General features: G+C 48.4%; 1 protein-coding gene across 5 annotated transcripts in view; it reads left to right on the top strand.

Moving 5' to 3' along the window:
- The window catches only part of PAX2 (paired box 2), an 87,322-nt gene that overhangs the window by 49,884 nt on the left and 23,405 nt on the right, over positions 1-14,033 (top strand). For all 5 annotated transcript variants that reach the window (XM_086751804.1, XM_086751805.1, XM_086751808.1 and 2 more), the window contains 2 exons: positions 11,531-11,706; positions 13,543-13,669. In XM_086751804.1, the coding sequence (XP_086607930.1) occupies positions 11,531-11,706; positions 13,543-13,669 (303 nt within the window). The remainder of the gene's footprint in view (positions 1-11,530; positions 11,707-13,542; positions 13,670-14,033) is intronic.

Below are 14,033 nucleotides of genomic sequence, written 5' to 3'. Positions count from 1 at the left end.
GCTTGGCCAGCACATGGGTACAGTATACACACACACACGCAGGCACTCAGCCGCACGCTGATGCCACCCCAGGCACACATCTGTGACACAAGCAGCCTGCTTGTGCATACTCACGCCTCTGCAGACACAGCTTCTCCCTACCTGCTCTGGTGAGGTCCCTTTCAGTGGCTCCAAGCCTGTCTGCTGGCAGGCAGCTTTCTGAGCACCTTCTGGTGCTCTCTGCAGACAACCCTGTAGGAACACGCCTGGCTCCCCCTGCCCTTTAGCTTGGTCACACAGCTATGTGTGTTTGGGGAGAAAATGTCCTAGCAGTGTGGTTTACATAAGGACTCTCATGTTAGTCCTTGCTCACTAAGCATTCTGCCTATATAGAATTGGACAGAAATTTTCACTGACAGGTTTTTCACCCCCCCAGTGTTGGGTAGGCACTGTTCAAGACATTCTCAGAACTTTCATGAAAGGCAGAAGCTTGCAGGGGGCAGTTCTCCAAGTAAAAGAAAAGCAGATCAGAACTGCTGTTTCTGGAACTCTGGTCTCCATGTGCTTGGCACATGGAGCCTGTGCCTTTCTTTGGCATTGCCTTGGCTCCTTAAATCTTCCTAAAAACCTATCCTCTTAACAAGAGCATCTGCCCCTCTGACATTGCCTGTGCCCCACACAGTGCACAGCACATGGCTGGGCAGCAGCATCCCACAGCCGGCGCTGGAAGACAGATCACGATCAGTGGAGGAATCGGCAGGCAGTGCCAGTAATTCAAACCATCCTGACCGTTCAGTGAACCCGAACCTGCTGACCTTGACAGCACTAGACAGCAGCGGCCTCAGGAATCCCAACCTTTAGAGAGGCATCGGCGGAGGATGGGTCCTGCTCTCTCCCCTTCTTTCTCTCTCTCTCTCTCTCTCTTTGCATCCCAGCAGCCAAGGGGGCCCAACAGTCAACCCCCAGTACACCAATTAGCTCCCAATCTGGCACTCTCTGCATTCCCAAGTCTACGTCAATGCAATGTTAAGCATCACTTGCTGTTCATAGATGTAAATATTTCCCATAGAGAGGTGTAGTCTTGTGCTAAAGGAAAACACTAAGCACCTTGTTCTCAGTCAGGGCCAGAGAGAAACCTCTTTTCCTCCCAAAATGGCGGCTGCTGCTGTTTGGAATGAAAGCAGGAGCTATTTGCTTCCCTAAGTGACAGCATCAGATCCTCCAGCCTTCTTTCACTGGATCCCACAGGGAAGCAACAAGATCTCACCAAGCGATTAGCCCCTGAGAATCCTGGATGGAAAGATGAGGGGCAGGGATGTGACTTGAGTGGAGGGGAGAGAGAGAAAAAACCCACTACACTTAATTTTGCCACAAGAACTTGCATTAAAGAAAAATGCAATTTGTGAATATTTTAAAACCTTTTCAGGGAGTAGTGTATTCTATTCAGCTACCTCTGTGGCTGCCAAGCAAGACCTGAAACAAACAGCATTTTGTGTTGGCCTGCAGAGGCTAGGCTAAGCTCTAAGACCTTGCATATGGAGGACAACTCTGTTAACAGTACATGGCCTGAAAGACGCAGTTACAGATACCTATCTATTGAGACATAGCAGATATGTCTGTCTGTCTTCTGTCTGTCTCCATCCAGAATTCTTTGAACGTGATTTATCCATGCATCAATGTGACAAATTAAAGGACACTTTGAATAGGTGTCAAATGCAATTAATGCCCATTTTAAGGCCCTTTAAAACATCAGAGTTGTGTCAAGGGGCCTAGAAATAATGCCCAGGTCCACATTTCTCCTTTGCTTTTCCTTCATCCATCCCAGCACCCTACTGCTTACATCCTATCAGGTTCAAGGTATAAAGTCCTCTTCCCACCCAGGTACACAGCTACAGGAAAACACACAGGAGCACAGTGCCGCAAGGGAGCTAGGCCATGGGTATCACTGTTTCCATTTGGACATGGAGGTCAGGATTTCTTTCTCTCACTGGCTCTGCCTTTTTTTTGGGAGCTCAGAGGTGTTTTTCTGCTTTTAAGCTAGCAGATCTATATCAAAATAGGTTTGTAGGCATCTCATTAAACCTTAATGAGGTGGTTATTGTGTATGAACTGTCTATAAAGTCTTGAGTGCCTTCTAGTCCTCTCTTAGATGCTTTAGAAAAGGGTGTTACAAAGGACAGGTACACTTCCATGCCTGATTTCCCAAAGGAGCTGTTGGTATTTTGCTTTGGCGTTTGGCATGTAATGTGGGAAGAGGTGGGCCTTGAACAGAAGAGTTGACCTTGCAAGCAGAACTATCTTAGAGTTTGGGACAACTTTACTAAATCCCAGCAAATAAAAAAATACCCTACAAGCTAATCCTCAGAAATACTTATGGCTCTTCTCTGCACAGTCCTCTCTTGTTTGTGAAACATGGCTACCCATGGCTGGGCCCCTCTTGTTTGAGGACTGCCTCTTACAATTTGGAACATATCTCCAACATATATCTTACAGAGGTTAAATCAGTATACGTTCCTTCATATACCAATAAGGCCCTTTACATAAGCTCATGCAGAAAGATTCCAAATTACTCCACTAATGATTTACAGTTATTACAGGAATGAGCATTCAAAAAAAAGAGTTTGCATGGTGACAGTCCAAGCAGATTGCTGCATATTGCAAGCCTGTAGCTCTTTCATTGCATGGCATTCTGCATTTACCCATCCTGTATCATATCTTGTTTATTAACCTTCCCAGACTTAAGATCTCATTTACTATTGCATTGTGGCTGACTCTCAGGTGGACCATGGCAGATGTTGAACGATACAGAGCAGCAACAGTGAAATTTTGCTGTGCCATGTCCAAATGAAATCACAGGAGAATTAAGATATGCTGTGGGTAATCACTCAGGCTGGATTTTGTTCAGGACAGCCAGGTTAATGTCTGCACTCTTGCAAAAAATGCCATGGGAATTTTAATGACTCTGAGTGATTGGAGGCTTTGTTTTATGGCACGTCAAAAATGGCAGCTCTAAAAACACCCTGCTTGAGCACTGGTTTAGTGCTGACTCAGAATAGCTTCCGGTAACGTGATTCACTAGCATCTGGCTCAAGGGCAGGCACAGCCTTCTACGACGTGCGAGGTTAAGGTAAAAGTGCATATGAGGGGAAAATAAGGTGGAAGGAAAGGAAGGGAAAGTCCAGAGCAAGGGAAATGGAAAGAAAGGAGGTGTTAAAGGGTGTGTTAGTGGGGGACCAAGGCAATGGAACTCAGCATGTTAAAGCGGAATTCATATTTTCTAGACTGTGCATTAGAGATGTCCATGGCCTGATCCAGATCTGCTGAGCCCTACCACTGAGGGCCTCTCAGGTGTCAGTGTGCTCCACTGGAATCTCAGGGATCTCCCAGAAACTGTGAGATGGGGCTGTATGGGGATAGCCCAGCACTGTGCTCTCTCCCTTGTCTCTAGCGGTTCTGATAGCAGTGTTGATTTGCATGTCAGGCAAAGCAGTGCTTGAGAAAAAAAAAACCCTCTGAGTGTGGCAGTGTCAGCGCTCGCTGTTGTTCGACAGTGTAAAATTAAATTAATAAAGCCCCCAACACAGGAAAACATAACAGGAAATTAATGGCCTTTACTGTCGCTCTGATGCAGTCATTTGCAACCCTGCTTTCCGCACCAAAGACTTCATAAATGCAAGCAGTTTCTCTAAACAAGCATAGTTAGGGCTGCATGCGATGTAATTTTTTGCGTTGCTTCTGTTCTTTGGAGCTAACAAAAGCCACCCTCTTTTATGTGCTCACCAGGGGGGATCCTGCCAAGAAGTAGCTCCCCAACAAATGGGCTTAGGAAGATGCGAGGAGGGAGCTAAGTCATGCCTGATGCTAAAAACATCTTCTGCCCTGGCAGAGGGAACAGCACAGCTCCTGGCACCCCCCTTTCCTGCGGCAGCAGCTCTCCCCAAGGGCTCTGCATTAAAGGCAATGTTGTGGGCACCACAACAGCATAAATCAGGATAACCCTTCGGATAACTTTCAGGATGTTTAAATCAGTATAACCACTGAATGCAAGAGACTTACAGATTTACACTAACAAGAGGATCTGGCCTGCGGTGTGAGTGCTGCTTGCTACTCCGCCAACATAAACCAGGCGAGTGTGCTGGGTCCTGGAGGCGGCTGCATTTCTATCTGGCTAACAGTCAAGCCTAATAGTGCTAGTAAGAGATATTGGACCCTCATTACAATGGTATAAATCCCCAGTGTCTCTTCTGAGGTAAGGGAATTGTTGTGGATTTGCAACAACCTGACTGAGAGCAGAATATGTCCACTCACCTCCAGCACACCCAAAGGTCACAAAGCTCAGTGACTGCTTGCACAGAAGCCACCAGCTTTGACTACCCAGGCTAACACACCTCACCCGCACACCCACACATGCTACTGTACACGTTGTACACACATCTGAGACAGCTGCTTGCAGCCTAACACCTGGAAAGGCCTTTGCTGGTGTGTTCAGTAGGGCTGGATGTGCTCATTATAGCTACCTAACACACAAACCTAAGTCTGTACAGACTTAGTTTCCCAGATGCTCTGGGCCAAATTTGCAATCATACACTTAGATGCTGCGGTAAATACATTTGATTTTCATATGCATACATGCACTCACTTCCTTAAATGCACTTTTGCATGCTCCCATGATAATCCAAGACAGATCTGAGTACACACTTCATTACACATTTGCACACACAATTCATTTCATTTACATTCTCATTGAGCATTGCCGTTTTGCTCATGTAAGCCCCGCATTAAAGCTGCACTGCCTGTCCCTGCTCCATCTGAGGTACTCTGTCACACACGGCCCCTGCGTTCAAAGCGCGGCAGCCCCCCAGCTGTCAGACACTGGCACGCAGCTCGCTCTTCCTCGGTCAGGCACGCTCACTTCCCCGCATGAGCAGACTTCCTTGCTTACCGATTCCTCACCTGAGCTATACCCTCATTTCAAAACATAAAATCCGTTTGTTTCTGACCCTTTCCGCTCTGAGCCTGAGCATGTGGGTAACAAATACACACAGTTTATGTGTCGCTGACACACTTAAATGACAGAGACACATGGACCAGTGCAGTGCCATCAGTTTGCATACTCAGATTCAGGCTTGTGGATTCCCTTGAGGCAAATGGACACAGGAATCTGAACAACTGCAGAGTTCACAAAGGCTGATCCAGTTCTTTGAGGTGATATTCCTTCAGCACTCATCTCCCACTGTCCCTGCTTCTGCAGGATACTGTACATAGCCTGAACTTGTCCTGTATCTTCTTTCACTATCACAGTGTAGATCTCTGATAACACTCCTTCTCCATGCATTGCTGGATCTTGCCAGCCTCTTCCAGGCTCTGTCGTCTCTATCCTGCCCTCACTTGGAATCCTTTTGACCTGAATCTGAGGTTCATCTTTCTCCCCACCATTTCAGTTATCACAATCAAAGCCCTGACAATTCTTGCAGCACTACTACGTGCTGAAATACAGAACTGAACGTGTAGAGATGACACCTTCTTTCACACTGCCCGGAAGGCTAGAAGGAAACATAAACCAAATTTTACAGCCTTCCTTTTCCATACCCTACTGAGTAGGGCAAGGAAGTTCCGCAGGTGAAAAGACTGCCAGATTAGGGCTGCCGGTCCTTGCCCCTGTCCCTACTGTGGAGAGTACAGCATTAGTTTAACATTGTGATAGCCAGACTGGAGCACTTGTGCAGACTGGGACACCAGTACCAGACACTTTGGACCTCATGAAAATGTGTGATCCGCTGCTTCAGCCCAGGTCTTTGTCCTTGATCTCTCCCTTGGCTGGGTCCGCTATTCCCAGCAGGAGCTCTATGCCAGGGTTTGAAGCCTGGGTTTGAGAGCGCTGGGCTCCTTCCTGGACCCATGCCCAATGCAGTGTGAGGGTCTGCACAGGGCTGGCTGCCGTGAATGACAAGCACTGGCTATCGATCGCGTTCTGAACTCGGCCCAGCCGATAGAAGGTAATTAATGACTCCATTTGCCTCAGTACTGAGGAGAACAATTGAGTTTGAAACTGCAACAACTGGCAGTGCGGGGAAAGGCCCCCTGGGACGTGCAGGAAAGCTGCCTGACAGGCCTGGGCTGCACGGGGACACGGGAACACATCAGAGGGGGAAAAAAGGGAAGGGAAATCGGATAAAGGGAAAGAGCAGCCTTAACACAAAGGGTGACTTGAGAAAGGGCAGCACGCGTAGCCGTGAGTGCCCGGTGACTGGGACAAGGCTGCTCTGGGTCAAGCACTCTAGCAGGGATGGTGACAAAGACAGGCTGCAGGAGAGGACAGGGTCGCCTCGCTGGCGCAGAGGGATGGCATTTCAGCAGCTGCCTCAGCACCGCTGCGTTAGACAGATGTGTTTCCCTTGGAGGCTTTGACAATTAGATGGGTTCTGCTGTGTCACCTGGCTGGCAGTTCTCATGCCAGTCACATTCGCTTTTATTATAACTGTGATTTTTATTGGTAGTGCTGTGAGGCCCCAGCTGAGATCAGGGCCCCATGAGGCAGCAGGCAGACACGCCATGGGGGCAGTAATAGCCCCTGCCCCAAAAGAGAACAGTATCTCTGTGTTTGTGTGCAAGCTGCACAGCTTCTCCTGACCTTCCTACATGTTTCTGTGCCACAAAGGTCTTCCTACGTCAGCAATACTTCTGAATTATTTGTTGAGATGGCCCCATCCGACCATAAGCAAGGGTGCTCTCTGTCACCTGTAGCCAGGGAAGTAACTGTATTACGCTGCTCTGTGCTACTTGTACCTGATGGTATCTTTGTGGCTTCCAGACCTGCGAACATCTCTTTGTTTTGGAGCTATTTAATGGGCATATTCCCTGTGTCAGATGTAGTTAAGGTTGTTCCTGTGTCCTCTGGCACAGCATTTCCTTGTTACCTGTCAGGATACTTCTGTGACACCCATGGAGCATTTCTGTGTCTCGTACTGAAGACTTATGCTGGACATTGGCTGTGTGTGCTTCCTCAGCAGCCCCTTGGGAGGAGAGATGTTTCTTGTCACATGTGCAAGGCCAGTCCTGATCACACTGACAGCAACTGTGTGCTCTTGTGAGGGACACAGTGACCCAGGGGCCATGGTTCACCTCTTAAGCTGTTTGTTAAGATTCTTCTGATTTAAGAGGTGTCCCTGTGTCACAGTACCACAGAGTTTCCCTTGCCAGTAAAAAAGGAACTGGGAAAGGTGATGATGTGTCCTAATGGTACAGCTAGCGCAGGTACCTGGGTGGGATCCCCAGACTCATCCTGCATCTGAAGCCTTGCTTCACCACAGCCCCCCTTCCAAAAGCTACTTTCTCGGCAAATTCCCATCCCTTACGCTTTTATCCTAGCACTGTTCTTCATCAGTGGAAGTGACTGTTGCCCACCGCAGTGCCATTCCTCATGGGATCTACTAGTCTTTCCCAACTCAAATTTTCCCCATGAGCCCTCCCTTAATTTTCACCCACAGCTCTTTGATGGACCCCATCTCTTCCCCAAAGTCCTCTCTGCTCCTTACTGCCACCTTTGCTCATATCCACACAGTTGTCAGCTCCCATACTTCATGTATTACAATATTTGAGGCTTCTCCTGATAGTCCAGCTCACGGAGTCATATGCTTAGATGAGAACTGCAACTTTCATCTAAAACCAGATATAAGTGTCTGCCCCTTGCAGTTTCAGGGAAAAATAATGAAAACACATCCTCTATGGGCTATGACACCAGAAAACAAACACAGGGGATTTACAATCTTTTGGTTTTGAAGAAAATATAATGATCCGTGACTGTGAATGTCTCAGTGTTAGCAAAATAAGACATATAAATCTGGCTTTCAGGATCATCTCTGTGAAACTTTCTCCGCTTCATAAGTAAAATCCATATGCGCAGCTCATATTATTGCTCTGTGAAGTTTGGGATTTGTGTGCTCTACCATTATTAAGTCCACTACTACTGCAAGATGTTTAGGCCAGCTCCATCTCAAGGTAGCCTACAGGCCTCTGTCAAAAGTTTCTTTTCTTTTCTAGATTTTAAAGCTTAGGCCATGGCAGAGGGCCCCCTTCCCCACCCCATATCCAGAACACCCAGCTAAACCAAAGCATTGCCCTTCTCCTTACAACTTTTCCACATCTCCCTATCTATTGGCTTGCTTTGATCATTCGGATTTCTTATCTAATCCCACTCCTTCCCTTCCTCCTCCCTTCATCCTTTTCTTTCGTTTCCCACTGACTATAGAGGTCCTTTCTTATCAGCTGGTCCTGAGTTTCCCAAATACACATAAGCACTTAGGTGCATGCTCACAAACACAGCGACACAAATAAATAAATAAATAAATAAATATAAAGGTCAGTGAGCAGAGCAGCAATAACCCCTAAAACAGTACTATCAGAGGAACATGATTGATCAATTGAATTCCATAGCGGCTGAAAAATGTGGGATTAAGTAGTGTATTATACGCACAATGAGTTGAGGCATGATGTTCATTTCAAGTTCATTTCGCCAGCCCTCTGCCACCAGATCAGGCAATCAATAGGGGCAGCAGATATCATATATCACCTCTCTCCGTGCTAGGGAGAGAGCACCATAATCTCTCGCAAATTTAGAGTGACAGATTTGTCAAGATCTGAAGGGCCCCTGAATAAATGAAGGAAAAGAGACTCCTGCAGCGACTTGGGAAAGCTGTGGTTTCAGCTTCTCCACACAAAGGCATGGCCTGTGCACACATGGGAGGCACACGCGCACAGGGCTCTGCAGGTAGACAGGAACTGCAAATACATGTGCATGTGTGCACTAGTTGGTGTAACCACCCAGGGCAACTTACTAAGAGTAAGGTCCCCTTTCTTGACAATCCATGGAAGTTCTACCGTATATGTGAACACCCGTCCACTCACACCAAACACCACACATAGTGGAGGGCTGCCATCCTTGAAAATCAAATATAGCCAAAACCGGCCACTGCAGGCAAACTGCTGCTCAGGTGATGCAGAATCTAAAGAATATCAGAATAATGATTTACTGCAAAAATATCCACGCGTATTAGCATCATAGTGTACACAGTCATGCACACTGACTGACATGTGTAAAAATTCACAAAGGCAAACAGGTTTACAGGCTGCAGACAGGTTGAGGCAAGCCCAGATACAGAAACACACTTTTTTTTCCTGAGCCTGGACCCAGGAGTTCTGTGCCTGCTTTCTGCAGGGAGGACCACAGAGAAATGCCTCCTGGAACTGGGAGCATGAGCCTTGAGCTACCCTAGTCCTCCTGAAAGCCACCCCCTGCAGTAACAGCCCAGTCCAATTAAAACCACTAAAACTGCACTGACACACACAGTGTGTAGTCCACCAAGCCTGGTCTTTGCTTTGTTTCTCTCTTAGTCAAATCTGTCATGAACTCCAGCTTTCAGGAACTTGAGAATTTTCCCTTGTGCAAACAAGCCTGAGGAGAGGAGAAAATGCCAGGGATCGGTGCCAGTAAACAGCCCTGCTCTGGCTAGTGGTGGAAAAGAAAGAGAGAAGGGGCTGCTTGAGGGAAGGCTGCTAGCTGGGACAAATCAATATGTAATATTTTCTATGGTCTTGCGAGTGGTACTGTACTACGTTACTGTATATAATGTACTATTGATTATATCATATCGTATAATCACCTATAAACGGATATATCTCACAGCCAGAAGGCAGCAGGCTCAGTTATAACTCTGGGCTACCCATTGGGCATTAACTGTGCCAGGAAAATACCCATCTGGACACCATCCAGAGCCAAAAGATGAAGCAGCAGAGTGGCATGGTTCTGGCCGTTGTGCAGTGAACGCCACTCCAGGCTCCTGGAGGCATTGTCTGCCCACGAGCACATTGCAATCACATGCAGGAGGGAAAAGGTCGATATAGGTCCCTCAACCGCTTTCTTGACAGACAGCAAGTTTCGGAGATTCACAGACTGGAAGCCACCAAGAAAGGCTGAAGTATGAGGAAAAATAGTGAAAGAGCAGGAAGGTAATCTCAGCACAAGAGGGAGAACCTCATCGTAGTTTAGACAGAGTGGTAAGGCAGTCAGACTTGTGTCTGATGAAGCACAGTAGGTAGAGATGCAGCATGGAGGGTACGGAGGTGTATCAGCATGGATGAGGCAGGGGAGTATAACCAGTCTTACCAAAGTTAGACTGAGACGTGACAGCACAAAGATACTCAGCACAGTTCGAGAAGATTATAATGAGCAGGCTTGCCTCAGATGAGATGAGGGATTATGACAAAGGAAGATTCACTTCAGCTGGGACAGGAGGTTATAACAAACAGACTCACCTTGGATGTGACAGATGCTAATAGCAGGAGACTCACTCACTCCAGATAAAAAGGGGTTATAACTGAGATAAATGCACCTCATTTGACTTGGGGGATAACAGGGAAACAAAACCAAAACCCAGTGGTTTTTAAGATGGTTTATCATAGGGAAAGATTCACTTTGGATGGGGCAGGCCATTTATAAGGGACTCACCTTGGAGGGGATGAGTGTGCTGTAAGAGACCTGGGATGGGACAACAGAGATAGTGACACCTGGAACGTGGCAGGAGACACTGCAGTGGGATGGGACTGCGTCAGAGGGCTGTCGCAGGGACAGAGATGCACTTCTGGCAATGCTTCTTCCAGAAAAAGGCTTTTTTTCCAAGTAAGAATGAAGGAATACCAGGAAGGCCGATTCCCACTGACTAGGACTAGGTTTTGTAATACAATAATTATTTTTGGATAGGAAGGGGGACCAACAGAGACAAAGATTCATCTCCTTTTGGAGGGAGTTTTATAACAGAGATATGAGTTGTGATAAATCATGAGCTACATGTAGCAGAATGGGACAGAGATCATAACAGAAACCAACATATGTAGGATGGGACAGATGCTCCACAGGGAGAGACGTGTCTCTGGTGAAACATGGAGTCAGAAACAGGAGCATTCCTGTTATCTCAGGGGGATGAAAGACTCATCTGGTGTACAACAGGACAAGATCAGACGAGAAGGAAATTACAACAGAGGTATAACTTCTGCTGGGACTGGGAAGCTACAACAGAGACTGACTCCCTTCAAAGCTGTAAGAGAGCCCTTTCTCCGTTTCAGGCTTCCGCAGCCCTCTCCAGTACAGGTCCATCCTCAGCACTCTGTTTACTCTGTGAGCTGCCTCTACAGTAGCCTTCTAGCGATGCTAATCGCTGTGCTTTGCTCCTATTTTATGCTCAGCAATGGAGATTAGGCAGTTTTTAACACTGCAAATCAGCGGAACCGAAACTCATCTCTGAACCGAGCACCATTCTCCACAGCCTCACTCATCCCAGGCAGGAGAGCCCCACAGAGCCCGCGGGAGCAGCCCGGCTGCTCCAGCAGACAGGAGAGGGCTTCCCTCGGGTCCCCACAGCTTCCCCTTCCCACAGGAGTGGCACAGCTCCCTGGGTGGAGGAGGAGGAGGGCCCCATTCTGTCCTTGTCCCACACCCCTTTCCTGAGCCGAGCCAGGGTGGTGCTAACTCCCTGTTTTCTCTGTCTGTGCCCTGCAGATGTATCCGAGGGCTCAGTTCCCAACGGAGATTCCCAGAGCAGCGTGGACAGTTTGCGGAAGCACCTTCGTGGCGACACTTTCACCCAGCAGCAGCTGGAAGCTTTAGATCGAGTTTTTGAGCGTCCTTCTTACCCTGACGTCTTTCAAACATCAGAGCACATCAAATCTGAGCAGGTGAGGGCCCAGCCTGGTAATGGGGACCCACAGGCGCCCACAGGATGATGGCAGGGAAATTCCCTCACCAAAATCACTCTCCTCTTCACCCCTTGTTCTCACACTGACCTGTTATTGCACATACATGACATTTACATTTTACAGCACTTTCTAGTTGTAAATGCATCACTGTGCTGATGCACATGTGTACACAAGCTCTATCTCCTCTCGTGACGTATGCACACACACAGTGCTCTCCCCGAAGTCCCATGTCTGCCTTTCCCTCTGCACACACCCTGGCAGGTATGTGGGCATGTTCTTGCCATGACCACGCAACCCTGCCACGCGTGTTCACCGGCACACAGCACTGCACGGGAACTCCTGCACTCTCACACCATTCCGGTGACCAGGAAGCCACAGGGTCGGGCTTTAACAGAGCATTTTCCTTCACGGCACAAAGCTGAGACTTGACTCCTATCTCCAACCTAGTTTTCCACACTTCTGCAGCTCTGTCCCTCTTTCCCTCACTCCCCCTTTCCCCCGGCCTTTTATCCCAAAAGCTGTTTGTCTTAATAAAATGAAAATCAAAAGTCTTTTTAAACCGCCCCAAGCCATAAACCACCAAAGGAAGAGAAGGAGAGGCTGGCTGTGGACTCCCTTCATCCCAGAGTCCCTGGGTTTATTACAATGAATAACCTTTATTTACTTTCATTAGACTATTAAGCACCAGCACAGTCATTTTTCCCCCTGAAACTCTGAGCAGGGCCCATAAAGCAAATCCGAAGCCTAATTGAGTTCATTTTAATTTCTCTCCGATCACAGCGAATTACTCTGGTGATAAATCAGGGGGCAGGCTCACCCCCAGTAGAAGGCCTAATTTGCAGCTAATTACAAAACTGATTTCTACAGGAAGATCAATACGAGAAGGAATTGGAAATGACTAGGCAGTCCTAGCCGAGCAGGGACAGGGGCGGGGAGGGGGCAGCGTGTGGGGAGCCCGCTGGAGGAGGGGGAGATGTGGGGAGGGGGTTGGGGAAGCGCAGGGAAAAAAACGGAGCAGAAAGAGCAGAAAATCAGTTTTAATTTAACGTAATATTAATCAGAGCAACTTTTCCTGCTGTTTTGTAGCCTCCCTGGTTTCTCCAGCTCCCGCGTCTGGTCCGGAGGCTGCCACAATAAAAAGGCAATTACCAGAGCCTTTCGGACAGGACACCCTTTCAGATTCAATGGCTCTCCCCCTCCCACCCTTCTGTTAGCCATGTGGCTCCCCCCTCCCCAATTTCATACCCCAATGCACAGAGTGACAGAGGCAGGGGATGAGGCTCCTTTGTTTGTTTTTAAAGAGCCAGGACAGAGGTAACGCGGAGGGGAGGCAGACGACTGGGCAGAGAGTCTGGCCACAGTGGGCCAACACTGGCTGCTTCCTCCAGCCCGCCTGTCCCAGTCACGTCACCGCAGTCACCTCTGCCCCAGCCGCTCTGTCACCAGGGCAAACACCTCCCGCCTCCGCTTAGCCAAGAGGAGGGGACGCGGATTTCCCCTTTCTTCTCCGCCAGGCTGGCACAGCCAGCCATCCCCATCCCTGCAGCGCTGGATGCAGGCTCAGTCGCACGGCAGATAAGGGGCCAGATCCCTCACCCCTCTTCCCCTTCACAGCCGCATGCAGGCGGGTGGGACAGTTCATCCTAGGAACCCCCCTGCAACCCTCTTGTCACTTCGTCTTCTCCCTTTCCTCCTCCTCCTCCTCTTCCATCTGTGCAGGGGTTTGCATCTCTCCTCTTCCTCCCCCCCATCTGTACACCCTTCCCTTTCTCCTGGCGCATCAATAGCGAGCTGTCTTTCTCCTCTCTTCCCCAGGGTAATGAGTACTCCCTCCCAGCTCTGACCCCTGGTCTCGATGAAGTCAAATCAAGTCTATCCACCTCTGCTAACCCAGACCTGGGGACAAATGTGTCAGGACCCCAGACGTACCCTGTGGTGACCGGTAAGCTGCCTGACCAAACAGCAGAACCAAGCTTTTTATTTATTTCCCTCATCACCATTAGCTTCTGCTTTTTCTGCTAATGCAAGATATCCCTCTGTGGCAAACACAGAAAAAGACAGAAAGACTGTGGAGGACTAAGGGCTCAAGAGAAGCCTGAAATTCAGAGTACTGGCAGTTTTGGGTACCCTTAGAGGTGCCCACGTGTGACTCAAAGACAGGTGAACCCAGGTGTGAATCGGGAACTTGTGTGCCCAGATGGGGCTTAGGGATGGATGTCGGTGGAGGACAGATATGTCCAAATATGCACTGTGATTTTCTTTCCTGTGTGTCTGAGAACAAGAGGGTCTTGGCTTATCCATGATCC

Source organism: Chlamydotis macqueenii, chromosome 7 (assembly GCF_036417535.1).
Source record: "Chlamydotis macqueenii isolate bChlMac1 chromosome 7, bChlMac1.mat, whole genome shotgun sequence".
Taxonomy (NCBI): Eukaryota; Metazoa; Chordata; class Aves; order Otidiformes; family Otididae; genus Chlamydotis; species Chlamydotis macqueenii.
The sequence above is the reverse complement of the archived record's forward strand: the minus strand, read 5'-3'. Positions and strand labels throughout refer to the sequence as shown.